This window comes from Puntigrus tetrazona, chromosome 13, assembly GCF_018831695.1.
Source record: "Puntigrus tetrazona isolate hp1 chromosome 13, ASM1883169v1, whole genome shotgun sequence".
Classification (NCBI taxonomy): Eukaryota; Metazoa; Chordata; class Actinopteri; order Cypriniformes; family Cyprinidae; genus Puntigrus; species Puntigrus tetrazona.
This window is the reverse complement of record NC_056711.1, coordinates 2,891,277-2,915,296: the sequence shown is the minus strand read 5'-3', so window position 1 is coordinate 2,915,296 and position 24,020 is coordinate 2,891,277. Positions and strand designations below refer to the sequence as shown.

Sequence of the window (24,020 nt, the reverse complement as noted above, 5' to 3'; positions counted from 1 at the left end):
CATATAAGTGCGTCTCTACATTTTACAGTTGCAGTCTGTAACTTTTTTTGATTGAAAATAATCCAAAATCAATATTTGAGCAAGTTTATTTGAAAACCATCTCCTTACTTTAGCTCGATTCACAACGGTTAGCTTGTAATAATGTTTTTTTAATTTAAGTGGTATGGGTAGGTTTCGACATTACATCTTTCTTTAAACATTAAGAGGCTGTCCCAGCAAGTACAGGCTATTAAATGAATAATTAAATGTCAAAAAAAAATTTTGATGGAGGATTGTAATTCAGAAAGGATTACATGAAACACCTGAACGAAATTAAATTGTATTCCATTTATATCTGAAAAAAGAACAAAACAAAAAAAAAAACAGTTTGAAGGGACCATAGTTTGGGTTAAAATAATTTCTTAATATGAAATTCTTATGACGTGACAATTAGAGATTAGACTGTCTAGAAATTGAAATCTACACGCTAATATGCACTTTACTCATAGTCACGCAATACTGACGTTGTTAACATTAATAATTTGAGAATAAAGGACAGCAATAATAATTGATCACGTGACATTGTTCATTTAATCTAGCAGGGTTTATTGTAATGCTTTTTTTCCACAGTTGTTAGATCAAAGTGTGGCAGACCCATTACTTGTTCAGATTACAATATCCAGTGAAAACTCTTATTTGGGTCGTATATTCCAGGACCTAGTTTAAAACGTGTGATCACTAAACACAAGACTCACTCCGGTGCTCAGATCGACAGTTTACATTACACCTCAAAACATTAGATTCATCCGCGCTGGAGCCGAGACAGAGCACAACCCGCGCATCAAATATAACTCCGCGCGGAACTGCAATGCCAAGCTTTCAAACACAGATGGCGACAAAGAGGCGAAAAAGTTTGAAACGAAGGAACGCACTGAAATGCGATAAAGACTAGCTTATATATTGCATCTACCGTTGAATTTAAATTTAATGTCAGCTCTTTGTGAAGTAGTCTACTCTTATTTATATTGCAGCCTGTGTGGGCCTATATGTCATAAAGCTATGCGGTTTCTGTGTGAATGATCGGCGGTGAAATTGGCTGGGACCACCTTAAATCTTGCCTAGAGGGCACTAAACAAGGCCAGCCCTCATTCCTGCTCTCTTAAACACAAATCCCAAAACAGTAAACAACAGTTATTGAATCTTAATGTCAAAAACAGCACAGTACGATTAAATAACGCACGCCGAGAACACAGTATTGATACAGACAGCATTAATTTCCATGTAATTTTTTATGTTTTCATAGCTGGACAGGACTAATCTCATATCTTAAACATATCGCTTTCTACTCCACCCGCATTTCATATAGCCTAATATTAATATTTTATCGTCGCTTAGTCATTAATTAGTTTGTTCGTGCATGCGTGACGGAATTTGTTCTGTTCTGGTCCTGGCTTCTGATTGGTCAACGGCACGAGTTTAATTCTAATTCTTCTCCTACAGCACGCGACAGCCGTGGCGGGAAACTCAGCTCTTGGCCATATCACTGTTCCCATACACCTCCTAATAATTTCCTATATCTCAATTATAACGTGTGTTAGGTGGCATATAGTTTTCATGAAAGCAATAAGATGTGAATACTTAAGTTGTAAGTCATACCATGCACCGCTGTACTGTTAACCGACCTAAATCTGAATTAAGCGCGAGCGATAAATAAATATATAAATCATGGAAACCGGCGGTCCTGTGCGATCTTTAGGACCCAGGGGAACTCGAGCGCATCCGTATAAAGACCGCAGATGAGGAGAAAGCGAGTGCATTGTAGTGCTCGGACATCAACAGTCTCGACGCGTCTTTTCGCTTTATAACAAGTCTTACCGCAGTCGTATCGAAACGGCTGGCAAAATGCAGTATAATCGACATCGTGTCCGCATGAAAGGGTTTTGCTGGTGATCCCCCCCCCTCGCTCTTGATAGATGACTTCTCGAAACGGGGGCAAAAACCGGACACTTGCACTTTTTATTCATCACTCTGCTCCAGAAATCAAATAGTAACCGGATGCAGCCCGTGACTCGCCGCTGAGATCAGTCGCGGTTCGGATGAACGTTTACTGAGCGCTGTACCGGCTCACCTCGGAAGGTAAGTTAACCAGTCTGATCACGAACTTGTACAGCAAATGAATGATTGCACCAAGATGACATCAGTGCATCACTGCCTTTCCGAAGCCTGGCAACAGAAAGCTTTCCCGCGGTCCGTCTGTCTGGGATCAGCCCCGTTTCTCTTTCTGGCACGGGCGCGTTTTACGCAGAGGACCGTAACGCGGAGCTCACTTGATGCGCAGGTTGATTGATTGACGGACGACTGCGATGGTGAAGGATCATACTCATTAAATGTCGATGTGGTCAGCGCTGTGACATATTCGCAAGGTGTTTGTGCCTCAGACAGATTTGTGCGCGCGGACAGCTCTTGTTTTTGTTTGCTTTGGATTTTCAGAATAGACTTTCAGTGGAAAAAACGTTTTTTTTGTGTAAATTATATTTTAGTTATGGAATGAGCTTTAATACAGTGTTTGGGGATATATATATATTTTTTTTACATAATACTGGATATAAATAATCAGTTTATTATTAATGATAATAATAAAATCAAATTTGCTTTGAAAAATAAGGTGTACTAAATAATCAGGGCCTATTGAGAGGTGCTGTTATTTAACGGCGTGCAGTGAAAGTTTTTCTACAGGTTCCCTAAACAGTTAGGCCTAATTAATGTTGTGTAGAGTAATTTGCGAATCGAGTTGCATACATTTCTTCGCTTTGCTTGTCGCCGCGGCCACGCAGTGCTCAGACTAAACTCCGGTCTGGATCGAGTACGAGACGGAGCGGAGCCCCGGAGCTTCCCTTCCCGTCCGCTCGAAGCCTGGCTGGGCTACAGATCCACCTCGGGTTTTCCATCTCTCGGGTCAAACCGTTGGGGCTGATCGGCGCCGATACCCGGTCCCGGAGTCGACAGAATAGACGGTCGATTCAATTCGTGATTTTTATTTATATATAATCTAAATATTATATTTTAAAGGCTGAACGAGTATTTTCACCATTCAGGACCTACGAATACAAAAATCATTTGTTTACACGTCTGTTTATTTACGAGCATCAAAAAGTGGTCGTTTTCCACATCGTTTAATTTATTCCGCCTCATATTTTTCTTTTAATTAATTAATTAATTAATTAATTACTATTTTGTGCATTTTTGTATCGTAAGTGCACTTCTGCCGTGTGTTTACATTTAAATCAATCATGTGGTACAATGCACCTCATATTAAAGACATACCTATTTGCAATTGCATCTGCTATTAATGTCAGTTATTACATTTATAATTACACTGTTGACCTTCCCTTACACCGTAGCCCACCCTTAAACCTACCCTCACCGCCGAACCTGTCACATGTCCCTCCTCAACAGCGGCAAAAATGCTTTGCAGTACAACAAGACCAGTACATTATACTTATATTTAGATGCAAGGAGCTATTCAAGGTGCAAGATTCAGTCGCTGTAAACAAATGGAGGTTTTCCTGTGGCCAGAAAGTGCTAGGCTTAACGAACGGAAAAGAAACATTTACGCGACATTCACTCCGAAAAACATAAATCCACCGACAAAGCTGTGGGTCTTACAAGTGTGGAGGTAAACACCTCAGTTAATTAGGCCTAACCGATAATCTGAAAGCAACTAAATATCATTGAATTAAATGGCCTGGCTGATATATAGATCCAATGATATATTCATGGAGTCTTTAATGTGGTATTGATGTTTTCTCAGCGGCCCTGTTAAACTGATATATGTTTCCTTGGAGGGCATCCAGCTCTCTTTAGGGTGTCTAATCCTTTCCACAGATGCCTTTACCCCCAAAGGGCGGATTTAAATGGCGATATGCGCTCATATTCAGGTTGTTAAAGCTGTGATGAATCTGTGGCCCTGTGATTTTGAAGAAAACACTAAAAGCTACGATCACGTACAGTAGGGCTCCTGCACTGGAGCATCTAATTGCTTACAGGACACTGCTGATGGTGTGATGGATTTTCTGCGCTCGTGGCAGTAGACTCTAAATCAGATTATAGGATGCCGCGCACCCATTATGTGCCCCCAGCACCGGGCACTGCTTCTCTCCGGCGCTCTGCTGAACTTAGCAGAAAAGAAAGTTTATGTGTACCCGGGCCGCAGGGTTTCGGATAACGCGCTGGTGAAGAGGCTGAGATCAATGGCTTAGACATGCATTAAATAAAAGCTACAAACAGTCACACGTTTGGGAGAGATTTGTCTGCCATGACGGTTGTCCTCTTTGTTTAGAAATGACGATTAAATCTGTATTCATCTGGAAAAATGATTGTGAAAAGAGTAAATTAAATAAAACTCAGATTTATTACAGTTTGTTCTGTTAATCTGAATCTCTGGAACAACGAAAAAGTTAAGGCATGATCGTTAAAAATGCGTTAACCTTATTAAATGTTTCGTAAGAGCTAAGCAGATTTTGCTCCAAAATGTTCGTTTCTGTCATGCACGTGGACCTTTTATTTTCATTCATCGGTGAATCTCAGTGGTTGAACTTTAATGAAAACTCTTTTTAGAGTGATAATGTTCACATGTTCACGTTATAGGAAAAATAATAATAATAACAATATTAATAACCTATCTATCGTTATAATTGTCGCTTTAATTCTATTCAACAAAAATGATGACAGCAGTATAATAAATAATATAATGAAAGTTATAAATGTATTATATATTTATATTATAAATGTATTGTAAAATAAAACAGAACATAAAAAATACATAATATAATATATTAAAATTATGCTTTTACTACAAATGAAAATGTTTATGCAATAAATTATTTTTGTTATTTCAATATAGTTCTGGTAGTATAAAGTAATATATTTTTGATGTTTCATTAATATTAAATAATATGTTTGACTTGAATTCATCTAGATGTATTTTGCTAATCACCAATCACACCAGTTATTTTTTATTTTAATTTAGCTTTAATCAGATGTTTCATCAACTTACGTAATCCATGCGGTTCCTTCATGAACCCGTTATATTTATTTAAATATTTACATCTATATTTATGTTCATATTCATATCATTTCTTTTTAAATATATATATATATATATATATATATATATATATATATATATATATCACAGTTTTCTAACCAGACGCGATTTTTGCAGGAAAGAGGGGAAGTGACACTTGAACCTCATGCCTCCACAAAGCCATTCATGAGGCACGGCTTCCTCCGCACCAACAGACCAGCATGGAGAAAGGAGTCCGGACACGACTAGAAACAGGAGCGGCAGACGAGAAAGACGCTCTCGCTCAAGGGATGACCCCATCGGCGGGGACTGCCGACTTGGGACATGAATGTTGCAAACGCAACGGTCTGATCAATACCCACAACCTGATGGTGGAGACTAAGGAAGGACTGGTGTCTGTCTATTCTGCTCCACAGTACCAGGGCCATGTGGTGTCCAAGGACATAAATGGGACACCGGATGGTCGAGGACCCCCACAGTTGCTCAACCCCAGCGCCCTGCCCCAGGCTATAGACCCTTACTACAGACCCAACCTGCTTCTGTACCCCGAGAGCGTGCTGAGAGCTTGGGGAGAGGGGGGGGACTGCTGCGAGACCACCTTCATTGAGGAGATGACCCCCGGCCCGTCCGGCTCAGCTGTCGCTAAAGACGGGATTCTGTTCACCGACGGCAAGCTGCTGGATCTCTCCATGGAAGACGCCAAGATCCAGACGCTCTCCTACGATGTGGATGACGATGACGATGAGTTTCAAGAACTCGAGGTGAGAGGTGGCACGTAATATACACTTTTGAATATAGTTCATCCAAATGTGCAAAAAGAGCACGTAAGAAGTGGGGGTTTTTATGCGCGTAGGGCTTCATGATTTAATGGGGCAGAGCAATCACGATTTTCTGCTACAATTGTGATTGCAATTTAAAACAAATCAGCATTTGTGGTTGTATATCAATGTGATTATAACGGTTAGCATTATTTTGTCTTACTATATAAAAATATTACACAAAATAAAAATATCATGGCAGTATTTCATAAAAATTTTATTCAATAAAAGAATTTAAGAAAAATATTAGTAAGAAAGAGTGTGATAGTTATTTATGTACAAAGAATGTTTTACAGACTATTTAGTATTTGAAAGTATTTAAGAAAAATAAATATTAATAGTTATCATTTTATTTTAAGTAAATATAAAAATATTGAAAAAACTATTGTAATACTTCACTGTAAAATATATATTTTTAAGTATTTAAGAAAAATAATATACTAGTTATTTTAAATACAAATAAAATGATAAAATGAAATAATATAAAATAAAAGTCAAATCATCTAGTATTTAAAAAAATATTTTACACTTAATAACACTAATTCATCTTAATTAGTTTTTGTTTAGTTTGTCTTAATTTTTTCACTTTCAGACAAAAAAAGCTTTAATTTTGGTGAAAAAAAAGCTCTTTTGTTGACAACGTCCAGTTTATGAGCACTTCTCACTGCTCCTCATTCAACCCAGACTCAGAGCAGATGCAAAAATAAGTGTGTTGCAGCTGATAAATCTCGCAAGGCAGATAATAAGTAGTTTTACAAAAAAAAAAATAGTTGGTGAGAGGGATTGAGAGGGCTTTACAATGCTGCAGCTCGCTAGGTTTTGTAACAGAGCCAAATGGATTTTCAGTCTTTTCAAATAATGTGAGCGCCACACAAACGTTTGGTTTGGAGCTAATTCTTACCGATGTAAACCGTACTGTATCCAGTGCTGTGAGGAAGGCGTGAGCTCCGTCTTCAACAGCACCCTGTCGTATGGCGCGGCTGATCCGAGCGAGCACGTGTCTGGAGCTCTTGCCAGATGACTGGGAGAGAGAGAGAGGGTGATCAGAAGGCTGTAGAGAGTGTAAAGAGAGCTGGTCTGGACAGCCAGTTTCCTGCTGCTGCCCGCCTGTTTGCACCACCTGTTCTGAGGCCGATGTGAGTCCTGCGCGATCGACCGGCAGAGAGCTCAGAGAAACACGCAGATGTGCTGCAGCATGCGTCTCATAAAATACACAAAGGTCTTACCTGCTCATAAAGACAGAAGCTCAATTTGGTGAGATATACCTAATAACATCTTCTTGCAGTTGCACTTCCTGCAACAACAAATAATGATAATCTTCTTAGATCAAATAAATATATAAAATACCAAACATACCATAAAGGTATCATATACTTTTAAGGACGCACAGTATATTGTTACAATATTGGCTGCACATCTGTTTTCGATCTGCATTATTTTTATATTGTGAAGCATAAATCGACTTGAACATCAATAAAGGCCATTTATCGGTTATCAACCATAGCTTGGAAACAACGATCTGTTAATCTGATCACTCAATCTGTGTCACTGAAGGGAAAAGAGCCGTTTTACAACTTTACAACAACAGGTTTATATAAAAGAAATTGATAGGTTCTGATAACTCTGAGAACGCTGTCTCCAAATTATGAGGGAAAATAGGGGCAGAATTGTGAGACAATTACCTTTTTTATTTCTTTTTTCATACTGTCGCAAAACAAGCTTCCACTGGTTTAGAAAAAACATCTTACGAAAAACGAATGGCACGCGTAAATGACTGTATCACGGCCTGTAACCTTTTCATTTCAATAGAAAAAACACTACTCGCGGCAGATTCTTTTGTAATTCTCGTGGAATTCAAATTTTAGGAAGCTGTCACTGCATGCGATCGCTTGCAGCTTGTTGTGATAGTTCAATTACAGCTGCGCAACCCTCTGCAGGCACCCTCATACCTCTTTTGGGTATTCCATAACACAGCATTAACAGCTAATCAAAAATGTAATTTATGGAGAGATTAATCGGCCTATTAAACGAGAGGAACGAAAATCTGATTGCGCTGGCCTGAAAAACATCACGTCATACGGCACGGGACGGCATGTGCAGCCGCTCAGATGACTCATGTAACACTTTCCCTTATTGCTTTCACAAGTGCTTCGTTTTCTTTCTTTTTTTTCGTGAGAAGCGAATTTGCATCCGCTGCTTTCTTACCTGCAGAGAGAGCGCTATCGTGCCTCCTTTCGTAATCGCAGCCTTTAGAAGCCCTGGCCTTTTGAAGTTCAAATTAACGGAACACTTGACATTCCTATTATGCGGACGCACACACACACACACACACACACACACACACACACACACACACACAGAGGTCGTTTCATCCTCACGCGCGCCGCGGTATGTGACACCCTGTTTGGAAAGCGATGCGCCAGGTTATCAGACAAACTTGCCACTTTACAGAAAAAGCCAATCTGACAGAATAAGATCTTGCGGACGAGGTTTGCATGAACAGAAATATGGTGCACCCAGATGATACAATCGAAAGAGTATTAAAATCCATTTGTCATTTCATTTCTGCACTCTCCCTCGCGTTACGGGCCACAGTTGAAATATATCTTTTGGCTAATACAGTTATTATATTGCATGTGCCGTGTGAACTGTCCTTGTACGTATAAGTGAATGTAATTGTATGAATACACTGCTGGTTTAGGAAACATGTCTTGTGTGTCTGAATGAATCGGAGGAATCTTACAAACATTTCTGATAACTTTTCACTCCAAAATTAATTTGCAACCTGGTCTCATAAAAATATGTACCTCTGTGCGCTTTTTGTGCAACATCGTTTTTTATTTACCTTACTGGACGTTTCACACCGGTCTCAAAGAGAAATGCACAGGTTCAATACGTGAACCCTGGCGCATTTTTATTACGTTGATATAGGTATGTATTGCCTTTTTATTACGTTACACAGGATTCAAACCAGAGCTCTTCACCTCTCGAGTACATCCCTTTACTCCATGAGCTACCGAATGAAGCTGGACATGTGTGATGCTATCGATCAAACGCATCAGTTTTCAAATATCTCAGCATATTAATATACTTGTGAAGTCAAAACATGATATTTACGGATACGTATTGGTCGAAAACCACGCTTCGTTAATCAAAACTCTGTAAATTTATGTGAAAAGGAATTAAAGGTGTCTCTAGTGTTCATTTCTTTTGGAAACTGCACTGATATGTACTTATTGTTACGTATTTTGTGTCTCACTTAAAAGTGTGACCAGGTACGTTTATGTCATGAGACCGGGTACAGCTTTTGCCTTTTCCCCATTACTGTAATAGAACAGTAATATAATACTGTAATATTAAATGTTTCTGCCGTGATCCGCACAGACACCAAGGCTGAGGATTCAAACTCAGCTCTTTATTGAAGGCTAATCCGGAAGCCGTAGTCCATAAACAAGCATAAGGTCCCACACAGAGCGCTCAGTCCAGACGAAAACAAACAGGGCAAACTAACTAATCATGACAACCGAACCAGAATCAGAATCAGAATCAGAATCAGAATCAGAATCCGATGGCTAAGAAAGACAGAGGGACATTAGCAAGATTAAGCAATGAATGAGAGAAAAGCAGGCTTTAAGTAGGGTGAGACAGATGAGGTAACAAGACACAGGTGAATGCAGTCAATGATTAAGAGTCATGGGAATGTGGTTTTGGGGGAGTGGCTTGAATGATGAAAAACATTTGACTGGTTGCCTAAAATGACAGGTTCAGAAAGCTTCCACCCAGTCGTTGCGCCACACGTTCGACTCTCAACGAATTCAGAATTTTTCTTGGGCAATACAGTAGAACAATCAGTACTTATGACTCCAAAAAAATTAAATGATAACTTTTTTTGCTGCTTTCCTGCAAATGCTTTATTTAACTTGACTCTATCAGCTTGACATTACTTTAAAGGGTCACTCCACCCCAAAAATGAAAATGTTGTCACTAATCACTTACTCGTCGTTTCAAACCCGTAAAAGCTTTGTTTGTCTTTGGAACACAACTTACGAGATTTTGGATGAAAACTGGGAGGCTTGAGACTGTCAAGTAACGGACGCCGTCAAAAATCTGAAAGACATTATCAGAATCATCCATCTGCCAACAGTGGTTCAACCGTACAATTTTGAAGAGGCAAAAATACTTTTTGTAAAACTTTATTCAATAATTTGGCACTTTATCATCACCGTCATGCCATTTTGGAGAATATCCATTGGACGCAAATATTGTACGCTCTTCTGTGCCAGCACCACATGGATGCGCTGGTTTGGTAAAAACATCAAAGCGTAAATCCCAGTAGAAAACATATTCTAGTGTTGCAGCTGAAATAGAAGAGCGCATGCAGTTTGCTTGCAGAACTGTTGAATGACAAAATTGTTGAATAAAGTCAATAATTTAGTTTTCTTCCCGTACAAACAGCTTTTACGGGTTTGGAACGACATGGGGGAGCGATTAATGGCAAAATTTACATCGTGGGGTGGAGTAACTCTAAACAAAAGCCTTTTTAATTGATTGGTCACGGTGCAATATTATATAAGACAACAGTTATTTTTACAGCAAATGTTTAATTTAAGAAACCTGTTAAATGGTGATACACTATCACGTTCAAGGCCCCCCAAAAAGGCGGTACATTGTTAACATAGTCCATGGGGCCTACGAAAATCTTCAAAAATATGTTTTGCTAACAAAAGGAAACACAACTCTCCCTCCGGCCTTCTTCTTTCAGACCGTGTGCGAGGGCAAACTGTCGTCCGAGTGCTGCGGTTCACTTTGCCCTCGATGTGTTAACATATGCAGAGGGCATTTTGCTGCAAATTGGTGACAAGAGAGCCAGGTTGTGCAAGCTGTTTAGGTCCTTGCGCGGCGGGGGAAAAAACAACGTTCGTATTTGGGGTCGTGCACCAAGTAGGGAAAAAAGTGTTACGTTTCATGCTTAATATTTGATGCAGTTCTCTAAACATATTACCTTTGGGGATATAATACAAGGTAGGGGTTATTTTAACTTCAAGAGGTTATTGACAATGATTTTTAAAGAAAATCTTCTTTAGAACAATCTTATCAAACAGAATATTCTTCATTTCTTATTAAGAAAATAGCAGTTAAGACTAATTGTTCTCTATTAAAATAAAATGTCAATTAAACAGCGTACAAAAAGACCAGGTACATTGAGCAAGAAGTAAAATGGATTTTAACCCCATAAAGACCCTCCACGTTGACGATTTGTTTGGATTTTGACCCCGTGCGAGAATGACCGTCTCAGGCCTCCCACAAGCTTGTTGCCATTATTACTCCACTTTCTTCCTTTCCCCTGAAAAGAAGCAGAGAGCTGTGAAATGGAGAGTTAGATGAAAAGCCACTCTGTCATCTGATTCATTCGGCGTTTTGTGTGTTTTCTGCAGAGCGAGTACTCCAGTGACTCAGAGAGTGAAGACAATTTCCTTCTGATGCCTCCGAGGGACCACCTGGGCCTCAGTGTTTTCTCCATGCTCTGCTGTTTCTGGCCCCTGGGCATCGCAGCTTTCTACCTGTCTCACGAGGTGAGAAGATCTCTATCACCTCATGCATGCCGACGTAAATGCCAAAACGCAAGAAGCAGTTACAGTTATTAAAACTAATGAGATGGAGGCTAACCGTGCTCTCTTTAAACAAATGGTCGTAGAGCTATTTCTGTTTTCAGTTGCGACAGGCTTTGATCTCGCCGCCGCGCGATCACGTGGTTCACGAAGCTCTCAACAGAGACAAAAAACTAGAATGGGGTTAAGCAGAATAGACAGTCAACTCATTCAACTTCCTACAATGAGAGAAAGGTTGCAGAAAGACTAAAAGCGTAAAAAATTATAACTAGCATCTGGTCACGGTTCCAAATATAGCCTAACTGCATATTATCTAAAAATAAACATTAACTATAATGCGTTTCATAAAATACAACTGCTGCTATGGGAGAGTCTTTCTCAAATGTGTTTCTCAACGGCTCTGTGTTTTCCCAAAAGAACCTTACAGTGAACACTTCTTAAAAGATTCATTTTTAGTGTGAAAAACACTCTAAAAATGTAAAGAACCCTTTTCCACTACCACCTTGTTTTCCACATAAAGATGTTCATTTGTTAATTTAATGGGTCTTTCTTCGGGTCTCGTGCAATTTTTGCAAATTGCAATGTCTCTATTGCAAATTTTTGTCTTATCATATTATTTTAGTGTATTTTTTTAGTTTTATAATGCAGACAGTGTTAGCATTTGCTGCACGTTTATATTCTTCTCCTTATTAAAATTTGCTAATCACTTACTTCCGCGTTCAGGCGGATAAAGAATCTTTTGTGGAACGGAATGTTCCGTGAATGTTTAATGTTTTTATGGAACCATCGATGCCAGGAAAGAACCTTTATTTTTAAGAGTGCAGACTGTTTACAGTTGCCTAGCAACATATCAGGACCGATGCGTGGTCACAGGTGTGCATACAGTATAATGGCTACTTTACAACATCATTTGTCTGAACAGTCTGTTTTATAATACGGCAGTGAACCAGAAGAGGCCATGAGCCGTTTTACAAATGGCCATAAATAATGATTTTTGAGGAATTAATAGATGTCTAGGATTGCTTTTTTGCACATTCCTGTGAGAATGCAGCTCAACACAGAGTTGCATCGATTGTGCTTCATTTTTTATTCAAATAAATCGATATATAATAACAACAGCAACAACCTTTAAGTAAAGTGCTGAGATTATTCAGTTTTAACTTTATATTATTTGTCAAATGAAGGCATATTATTATTATTCATGCAGAACCATTATTATCATTGTCCTCTTTATTATTATAGTTATCCATCAGTTTTCCAAACACTGGCCAGGATGGTATTAATATTATTATTATTATTATTATTATTATTATTTTAGAGAAAGGGTGGATAATAATACTACAAAGGAAATGTATTATTATGATTATTATTACTGTTGTTGTTCTTTTTGTTGTTCGTTCTTAACACTAATAATAATTTTAATCAGTTTTATCATTATTTATTATTATTTTTAATAAATTGTCATCATCATTTTTTCTTAATAATAGTATATATATATATATATATATATATATATATATATATATATATATATATATATATATATATATATAGTGCATATATCACACAATATAAATATTCAGATCTATTGTATTCAATTTTTATTAGCTATTATACTACTATTAATACTAATATTATATTATAATATATCTGTAAATGTTATTATAACTCGTTCAGGTATTAATAATGCTTAAAGCATATTTGTCCCCTATTGTGTCTGAAAATCCCGGGCTTCGGAAACCAACTAAATCTGTGGAAGGACGCATCGCTAAACGGTGGGTTTCCACCACCCACCATCAGGGAAAAGCCAAGCTAATCATTATATGTCAAGCTAATATCCATTATAGCCTAATGTATGCTGCAGGGCAAAAGATGGAGAATTCCCGGGTTTGTTTCACAAAGGTGACTAAAGTATGCTGCAGTGTCAAATGTATTTATAGCTTACCGCAATGCTCTTGAGAGGAGAGAGATTGCTTACAGAAAGAGCGCTGAGAGAGAGAGAGAGAGAGAGAGAGAGAGAGAGAGAGTCATTCTTCTTAGACAGGAACTGTACAGAGAAGTGGTAATTGCAGCATTTTCACTCATTCCCTCTCTTATTACGATGGCGTTCGTCTCCTTTCGTTCGTTTACTTCCGAATCAAACAAAAACGTTCAGCGTAACTAATTCAGGATATAAAAATGCTCTTGATGGACTCGAAACAATTCATTTGGATGAATTTCTTTTGATTTTGGGCTGAAATGCGCGCTGGACATGCGCCCGTGCGTGATTCATCACGCGCTTAAACTTTCAGCGTTCACTTTTGACACCGGCTTTAAAAGCAGTTTACGGCCCTCATTCTCCGTTTCTCTCTCCGTTTCTCTCCGTCTTTCTCTTTCATGCGGTACATCACGACTCAACACCCACAGCTCTCTAATTCTCCGCCTGAAAAAAAAATAAATAAATAAAAAAATTGAAATCCTTTCTCAGCCTGGTTCTTAAAATCTAAGCCTACACCAAAATCAATTCACTGCAATCCTTCTGCAAACCTCAACAGATTTACATCATTACAGAATCTTTTATCAAGTAGAAATGTCGCACAAACAGCTGATTTGACTCGAAATAACCGAATGCTTTTGTGCGTATCTTCTAAAAGATGCTGGACGCATCTTGTAGGCTACATACACTGCTAATTTGTGAAGGCGCTGTAATAATATGAATGCTTAAATGTCTGATCCACGTGGTTGAAATCAATTAATTTCTTTGAGGGGTTTGTATTAAGAGCCGTTTCTTGTGAGCCGTGCAAAAGTTTTGATTTCACTCCGATTTCAGCTGCAGAGCTTTTCATTTGTGTGTTTTCATGTTAAAAAGCAATCAAATCGAACAATTAACGAAGAAGATAATAGTTTAACATGTTTTTTTTGTAACCACATAGCTGTGTATTTTGTTGCAAAGAAGACACTAAAGCAGTTTAAGGCAATCAAGCAAATTCTTAACAATTAATAAACTGCATAAAATGACATTGTATAAAATGTGCCACCTGGCCCTGACCTAACAATTACGAAAAAGGCTTTCAGTTAAAACCCTCATTAGTTGACTCCTCCCAACAGATATCGCCGACATTTATTAGCGTTCACAAAAATGTCTTTTATACATTTCTCAAAGCGATAGTTCACCCAACAATGACAACTCAGTCAATAATGGCCCTCAAATTGTTCCAAACCTCTCTTTTCCTTACGTTTTATTTCAGTGCCATCTTTTTAAAAATGTGATCGCTGTCTTCTGTCGCAAACATAGTCAGACATATTAAGCATTTGACTTAACTAAAAGTCTCACAGCTTTTAATGTCCGTTAATGTCTGCAATGTTTTATGTTCCGAAGAAGAGCAAAGGTTTGGAATGACGTGATGGTGAGTAATTAATACCAGTATTTTCTATCCCACTTCAGTAATTTGATTATTGCTTCGCTCTGGACTTAAGGTATAATCAAGTAAAATTAGCTGAAATTGCACTTTTTAGCAATTAAAAGTTAACATCCGTGCCTGCGTTCGGAAACGCGTGCGTTGAAGGCTCTGTCTCTGTTTGAATGGTCATGTATTATACATCTAGCGTTTCTCCAGGGCTTTTCATCTTCTCACTGGGTTTACTGAGAAGCTAATGGATGGCCGATGTGAAAGTCATCCGCCGGTGGGACATTCTGTGAGAATGAAGCAGGCGTGATGTGCCTCGAGGGAGGCCAAAGCAGCCTCTTTGAACCGCTCTTTTTCTTCTTTTCTCTTTCGCTGGCATCATTTTTAAAAGGTTATTGCTGTCTACTAATGCAATTGCATAGAAAATCAGGCTCATAAAGCATTCGACTTAACTACAAGTCATACGGCGCGCTTTTATGCTCGTTGTTTCTGCAGTGTTTTATATTTCAACTAACCAAAAGGAATTATGAAAAGTATGCAAATAATAATAAAAAATTCAGCGCTGAATACAGTTTGCATGGCACAGTTTCCCATATTGCACGGGGTTCTGAGTGGCAGGTGGAGGAAACATCAGACTACCGCTTTCTGCATTTATTATTATCATTATTATTAAATGTTTCTTTTTCAAAATTATGGGTAGTTTAGTTTTTAATGGAACATTTTTACAGTTTTTGATAAAAACGCTGATCTCCGGGTCTGGCTGAGCACTTTTAGCTGTAGCTTAGCATAGATCATTGAATCAGATTAGACCGTTAGCATCACACTCAAAAATGACCAAAGAGTTTAGATATTTTTCCTGTTTAAAACTCGCTTCTTCTAGAGTTACATCATGTACTTAGATCATCATAAAGTGAAAAGTTGCGATTGGTACGGCAGCACATTCCTTGATTATTATTCCGGAATGAGAGTATAGTTCCTAGTTATATCAATCAAGAAAATCACAATTTTTCATTTTCCATCGGTCTTAGTACACAGTGTAACTTTAGAAGGGTCAGGTTTCAAATAGGAAAAATGTTCAAACTCTTTTCTTATTTTTGAGCGTGATGCTAACGGTTAGATTAGATAAATGGATACAATGATCAATGTTGAGATGCAGCTAAAAGTGCTATCGCTAGACCCGGAGATCAGTTGAATGGAATTAAAAACTGGAAAAATCAACTGTTTAACTCTAGGGAAGTGGGAAAATTAGCCTATTTTCAAAAAAGTGGCATGTTCCTTTAACCTTAAATTTGAAATAAAAATGTTTCACTTTAGATAAATCATTTTTAAATCAAAAATTTAACATTTTAGGTGAATTTACCCTAAATAGTAGTTTAAAAAATAGTTTTGTAGTTAATTTTATTTTAAATTAATGTTTTACATGTCCAGCTGAAAACACAAATCTTAAAAGGTAATCGTTAAACCGCAGTACTGCCGTTTTTCAACTTTCTTTAAAATATATCTAGATTTAATTTGATCATTCTAGTAGTTTTCCAGTTCTTCTCAGAATATCTTCTTCTCTTTTTTTCAATGATTTGTGATTCATCTCCACTCAAAGATCCCGGTTTTGTTTGACTGGCTACTAATTACATCTGTGTATTGTGGGATGCATTTTTAAGTTTTCTGTTTCAGTTTCCCAGTGATTGCATCCATGCAGCTTTCCGTGCTTTTCACCAAAGCGAGTAATCAATTTTCAATTTTAGATCGTTTTAAAACTCTAATGGATTTTAATGTGATGGATCCCATCGCAGTGTAAATCCTAAAGGATTTTATTTTTAAGGGGCAAATGTTATTAAAATGTAATATTTAATACATTTCTGTTGTGAATATCTAGTATAGACAAGATCTATATGATTCTCATACCAGTACTACTCATGCATGACAGTACAAAAACCATGTCTTCAGATATGTTACAATCAAATTATCATTTCACACGAATTGTCCTTATTAGACCTTAAAGCATGAGTAATTATTAATCTGAGTAGGTCAGTGAATGCCGTTCCTGTCCTATCTGTTTTTGCTAAGCCTGTGTGCATAATCTGATTCATTGCTTTTAGAGCGTGTTCTAACACAAACACAATAAGCTCCTTATGTAATGGTTTGGCGAGAGAGGGCGCAAGTGTGGGCCTCGCAGAACATAAGCTTTGAATAAAATACCTTTTGTGAACAATGGGTGGATGCGTTTAACAAAATGGTTTTCATTTCGTCAGCAACACCGTGGGTGCTCTTTGCACGGATCACCACAGAGATGCACACAAGCCCACTTCACAAGCCGATATGCATTCGCGCTGTAGTTGACGATTATGCGGGAACGTCACATATTAATACCGCAGGAAATGTATTCTGCACAGTGAGATCTGGTGCGATCACTGATACGACAAAGCGAGCAATTGTCGTGCCTCGTTTAGTTTCTTTTTCATTTCCTTTTTTTTTTTTTCCTTATCGTCTGTGTCATTGCTCTATTGTTAATTACTTTTTACTTTGATTTGATGGTAATTAATTATGCATGTCTAAATTGAAGCAGTAATTAGTCTACTAAGTACAGTCCTTCATCTGTACGGAACAATAGGCTGATAATCATGTTTGCACACTGACTGTGCACATTAACAGCAGGGGCGGAAGAAGACAAACTACTTTACAAATCAAAGTTCAAATACTGCTGCTTGACTCATTTTTAACAAAGGATGCATTAAAAATACTGTAGATTACACTTAACAATAGATTTTATTTCAGACGGAGAGATAGATAGATAGACAGATAGATAGACAGACAGACAAAAAGAGAGACAGACAGACAGATAGATAGATAAAAAGTAAGAGAGACAGACAGATAGATAGATAGATAGATAGATAGATAGATAGATAGATAGATAGATAGATAGATAGACAAAAAGAGTCAGAGAGAGTCAGACAGACAGATAGATAGATAAAAAGTAAGAGAGAGAGAGAGAGAGACAGACAGATAGACAAAAAGAGAGACAGATAGACAGACAGACAGATAGATAGATAGACAGACAGACAAAAAGAGAGACAGACAGATAGACAGACAGACAGATAAAAAGTAAGAGAGCGAGACAGACAGACAGATAGACAAAAAGAGAGACAGACAGACAGACAGACAGATAGATAGACAGACAGACAGATAAAAAGAGAGCGAGACAAACAGACAGATAGACAAAAAGAGAGACAGACAGACAGACAGACAGACAGATAGATAGATAGATAGATAGATAGATAGATAGATAGATAGATAGATAGATAGATAGATAGATAGACAGATAAAAAGTAAGAGAGCGAGACAGACAGACAGATAGACAAAAAGAGAGACAGACAGACAGACAGACAGATAGATAGATAGATAGATAGATAGATAGATAGATAGATAGATAGATAGATAGATAGACAAAAAGAGAGACAGACAGACAGATAGATAAAAAGTAAGAGAGAGAGAGACAGATAGACAAAAAGAGAGACAGATAGATTGACACTAACATAATTTCACATTTGCCTGACTGCTCAAAAACAAGGGATGGTCTGAAAGGGACAGAGTAAAAGTGGCTGTTCTGGTGAACTGGGTGACATTTCCAGAGGCCTAAGAACATTTAAAATATATGCCAGGAAGGGAAGACAAATGAATAACCGAAGTGAAGATAACAACATACTCTTTGCTTCTTGGACTGCATGGACTAAAATTTATGCCCTGACAGCAAGCATTACAAAAATCATGTTAACTTGGTTTGTATTGCAAGCCCAAGGGAAGCATCCGCACAAGACTCTCATGTGTACCAATGAGGGCTCAAAGCTCGCCAGTGGACTGTTTGCTTTTCCAACAATGCATCATGATAATGTCAGTGACAGTTTTATTAGATGAAGTCTTCTGTGATGGATTTAGTGAATTCTGGATGAGTAAAAGCAGGAATAAAGTGTGTTCGGCTCTGCTGAACATGACATAACAGCCTATGATTAATGCATCGCAGTGCCCTTGTTGTGCTCTAACTGTAAAAGAAATTGATTCACAAATTCTTCTTTCAACTTGAAATAGTTCACCCAAAATTCAAATTTGGTAAAAATGTACTTACCATTATAGGCCATCCAAGATGTACCTGAATTTGATTCTTGGCAACACAGATTTGTAGAAACTTGATATTACACCACATGTTCACCAGTGGATCATCTGCAGTGAATGGGTGCCATCAGATTGAGAGATTGTGTTAAACTCAACTCTAAAACCAATGCTTTCGGTTGAAATCCTGCAATCTAAAAATGTGTAATATTGCTTTCTTTAGTGAAACAGTAACATGAATCAGGCGATATGCACAGATCAAGCACCGTTTGCAAGTAAAAAAAAACAGTTCTAAGCAAGTATGTTGGTGGATTTTGATGTGAGAGACAACAGGAAATGGACTTTTCCACTATAGGAAGCGTTGTTATCTTATATGGGCTTTATTTTTAAGAATGCAGAAAGTAGTAGCAGAGATTGGTATGGGAGAAGTATATGCCAAAATGTAATACAAGCATTATTTGAAGCATTAAAGCATGGCAAATCTAGTTGCCAAGTGATATTTAAATGTATAAGAGGCTTAAATGTATTACAAACCCAAAAATGATTAAATTAGTAAGCGCACAGCAAAAAAAAAAAAAATTCATCCACTCACAAAATTAAATCACTTTCGTGTTTGGTCGGCTTGGCCAGGTTGCAGCAAAGCTTTTGTAAAAGACGGCAGTGATTGTCAAGCAACACGCAAAAAATGCTGTTTAAAAAATGGAAAAGTGCCGTTTCTCACCTCATATTTTAATTTCTTTCTTTGACCATTGGGTTATTTCCATGCCGTTAACACACTCCTGTGCCTGTCTGCAGCATGTTGCCATGCTTTGTGGAGTCCTGACATCTTGCGATAATCTCAAGAGACCCAGACGTAAGCTGAGCGCATAAATTTAACAGCTGTCCCGTGAATGACCACTTTCACAGGAAGCTAGTGGATCTTCCAGACGCTAGAAACTGTCTCTTGAGCTAATTATGCCTTTGAGTTCTGTGCAAACAGCCCTGAGAACAGTTTCTCGGTTCCTGTCCATTGGGCCTACTGTCCTCTCACTTTATCAGCTAGTGCCTGTTATTCTGTAGTAAAATAAACACTTTTGATTGTATTTCATAATCACATCTATAGTCACATTCCCATATGAATAGGAACGTCATAATGCACTGCCGATAAAAAGTTATGGGTCAATAATGTATTTTGTTAAAGAAATGCGTACTTTTATTCGCTTTTAAAAACTGATGAAAGGTGACAGTAAAATTTACATCCTGAATAATATGATCACAGTTTCCACAGAAATGGGAAGAAGCACAACTGTTCTCAACATTGATGAGAAAAATAATAATAATACTAGTTTCTTGAGCAAATTAGAATGTTTTCTGAAGCATAATGTGACACTAAAGGCTGCAGAAAATTCAGCTTTGCATCAGGAATACTGGAAATTACATTTTAAAATACGTTCAGATAACATGTCAAAATTTTGCTAATTTCTGATCAAATATGCAGCCCTGGTGAGAAAAAGAGACTTTTAAAAATATCCAACATGAAAAAACAACAATAATCACTAGATATGTAAAATGGCTTACTGTATACAGTAATATATATATATATATATATATATATATATATATATATATATATATATACAGTAGTCAACATTTGAAACTGACATCAAAGTTGTCCTAAGACTAGAACACATTTTAGTTTATATAATTAAATATTTTTTAAATATATGAACAAATTCAATCAGATTTGCAAACAGTTTGAACTGATTCCCAGAAATGAATCAAACGTACCAACTCTCAGTCTGATGCACACCGGTCTGATATCATCCAGGCGAAGAGAATCGCACATTAGAGGAAAATCTAGGTTGAGCATGACTAGAATAATTTTGTTTTGTTGCTCTACCTCGTGATGCAGTCGCTCAGAAGAAGTTGAATTACGATCGGCTGCTAAATGTGAGGGCAATTTCAATATGACCCGATTAGCATCATCAGGTTATTGTGGGCCGGCCCGTTTGATGGACGTCGGCAAAGATGAAAGACGCAAGCCTACAGACAGGCAGTCCAGCTTTTCTCCTCAAGCAATTATCACCATTATTTAATAAATCAAGATAATAGATGGAAATGCATCTCATAGCGGTCAGGAAGGAGCATCTGTAAGCGAACGGCGAAGGAAAACATTGAGGCGGCGGGGTGTTGAGATGTAAATGAATTCATCAGAAATATCTGTCCTTAATCTTGGCAACATGTCCTGGACTTCAAAGGCTGCGGGTCCCCGCAGGAGAGCTCTGAGTCACGCAGCACTTATTATTTATGCACTTTACCAGATCTGTCAGTCAGCTGCTGGAGAGCGGCCAATTAATAATTTCTCTGTTTTCTTTCCCTCTGCAGCTCTCGTACGCGATCATAGCTCGTTCACAATCCAGACCTTCTCGAAACATGTCAACGTGCGCTATTTGTGTCTTTGTTCTCCCTCTCTCACGCAGACCAACAAAGCGGTGACTAAAGGAGACTTTCACCACGCCAGCTCCAGCTCCAGACGGGCGCTGTTCCTCGCCGTGCTGTCCATCACCATCGGGACGGGCATCTATGTGGGTGTTGCTGTGGCACTTATCGCATACCTCTCCAAAAACAATCACTTGTAGCCTTCCCGTGCCCTAACCACTCTCACAGTCGGATAAAGACTGGTTCACTTTGGGATCAGCTCCTTTGGGAAACACCCAATGGTCACTCAATGGGACTCACCAGCAATGTGTTCCACTCCTGCACTTTTAAAAGTCGCGTTCCCATTTCGTTGGGAGGATCATCGTTTGTGTAAATTGTCTTGGTCACTTTTCTGCATTTTCATGTGAACGTGCCGCCACCACCACTATTGTTTTATTTATTTTTTTGTGCTCAGTGTTTGTGCAAGTGCAAATCTAATGCTACACACACACACACACACACACACACGTTTTGGGCCAAATTAAAGTCAATATGAAATCAAAATGGACCTGATTTATTTCCTTAATGCATGTTCTTAATTATATTGAATTATTTATTTGCTCTCCACTGCACAACTGTCCATTTTTGTCATCGGATGGCCAATCCAGTCAGTTCCCACTGGATGAAATCAGGGGCCGGTTGCACCAGCTGTGCGCAAGTTACCGCTTAGCGTAATTTTGAAGCAAAGGTCCAATGAGTTACAACTCATGGTGATTTAATTATTCGCACAAGTACATTACATAGAGTTAGTTCAACCAGGCATATAGAAGCGAGTTTGTGCTGAGCAAATGACGCAAATTAGGCGGCGTGATTGCCACGAAAGCGCAATATTCACCTTAATCCCATCTTCTGTGCAAGTTGAAAAAATTCAACTCACAAAAAACATCCTGTAAGTACACTAGAATGAGTAACTTCGCAAAGTATTTACTTTGCATTTGGTGTGCATGCACCATCAGGCAGCGGTAAATATTTTAGCATTGCACCTACTAAACATTTACTAAACAAACCTGAAATAACTGTTGGAATAAAACAGCAAACTGATTGAATTAGCTCACGATTTACCTGACAAACTGCAATTCTTTATACATACCGATTTTAAATGAATCGCCCATTAAGACGAGGACTTAATGGAGGTTTTGGTGTCGTATTTCTTTCAACCAGCGCAAAAACACATTCAAATAATCCCCCAGTTAATCATTTATTCAAACGATTCACGCAAAACGGCTAATTCATTTAGAATCAAAGCAAGTGACTGTCTTTATGAATGGATCATTGAATCATTCACTCGAATGATTCATCCAGGAGCGTCTTCTCCGAGATATAAAATGTTCCACAAAATTATTTTCATTGACGAAACAGAAAAAAGACAATTGTGTCTAATATAATACTTGAGCGTATAATAATAATCATTTAATATAAACTTGAACGACTGTATAAAATCAATTGATTCTTATAAAAGATGTGTTTTTGTTTGTTTTTTGCTGAGTAAGTGACACTGATAATGTCAGCTCACACACACAATAAATACTGTACACTCCTAATATGATGACATTTACTTTGACATATACATTTTTAGAGAACATAATGCGGAAAAAGATGTTTATGAACTCAGCGCTTAAAACTAACTAGCTACACTCTGCCTTATGAACAAATGGTGCAACGCAAATCAAGCCCAGAGTTAGCTAGCTAGTAGTTACTAAAAATCTAGTGTGGACTTCTCAAACAGCTGGTGTAACCCTACCCAGGTCCCTACAATTCTTATTTTACTTGGAAACATACTTTTAAGTCAATTAAAAGGTGTTATGAACAAAACTTCATGTTGACTTTAATATCGGTTCGTCATAATAAATACAGATCGAACTTGTCTAAAGATCTGAATGGGATCTGGATCCGAAACTGAAGAATCAGAGATTTTTCTTGAATGTTTTTTGGAGTACATTAAGCATCTGTCTGAAGTGCCACAGTGCTTTCAAGCCTTTTTAATAAGAGCTACTGAATCTTAAGGTCTGTGACACATGAAGGGGCATTTTCAACTCTCTTTTGATATTACGGACACAAAAATGAACATAAAGCCATATAGATGGGTTGCTCAAGCCTGCGCGTGGTCTTTTTTCAGAATGTATGGATAAATATCATTCTCGTGGGGCTGTAACATTTAATATTAACTACTCTGTAATTAAGTCTTAAGGCTTTCAGTTTATACATGTCAGTCTGTGCAGCTGTAAATGCCTCCGCTGTCAGATTTTCTCCTAATACTTTGGGAAACACCTCTTGCCAGCAAGCTCATGCTAATTAAATGTGGTCTTTTCATTCAGATACGGTGTTGCGTGTTTATCTCATTTGGCCAATTTGCTTTCATATCTTTTTATGTGAACTTTGATGAACTGTTGATGAGTTATGTTAATGTACGTTAAAGAAATAGCTCACCCTAAAACTATTCTGTGATTTTTAAGAATAAATTAATTCAAAACGTCTATGAATTTCATTGGTGTAACATAAAAATATATATTCCAGTGTTTGTTTTGTCAGTGAAGTCAATCAACTTTTTGTTCCAAAGAAAAAAGAAGCCATTTAGGTTGTATTT

At 37.8% G+C, this 24,020-nt stretch overlaps 1 protein-coding gene across 2 annotated transcripts; it reads left to right on the top strand.

The window, feature by feature from the left end:
- Nucleotides 1-1,780: 1,780 nt before the first annotated feature.
- LOC122356237 (synapse differentiation-inducing gene protein 1) lies at nt 1,781-23,910 on the top strand. Of its 2 annotated transcripts, none has more exons than XM_043254769.1 (4): nt 1,781-2,115; nt 5,204-5,826; nt 11,319-11,456; nt 21,344-21,590. In XM_043254769.1, the coding sequence occupies exons 2-4, from the start codon at nt 5,287-5,289 to the stop codon at nt 21,452-21,454; spliced, it is 789 nt and encodes a 262-aa protein (XP_043110704.1). In that variant the 5' UTR covers nt 1,781-2,115; nt 5,204-5,286; the 3' UTR covers nt 21,455-21,590. The 2 variants fall into 2 exon arrangements, with proteins under 2 accessions (XP_043110704.1, XP_043110703.1); XM_043254768.1 differs by having other exon boundaries at nt 1,783-2,115; nt 21,439-23,910.
- The last annotated feature ends 110 nt before the right edge of the window (nt 23,911-24,020 follow it).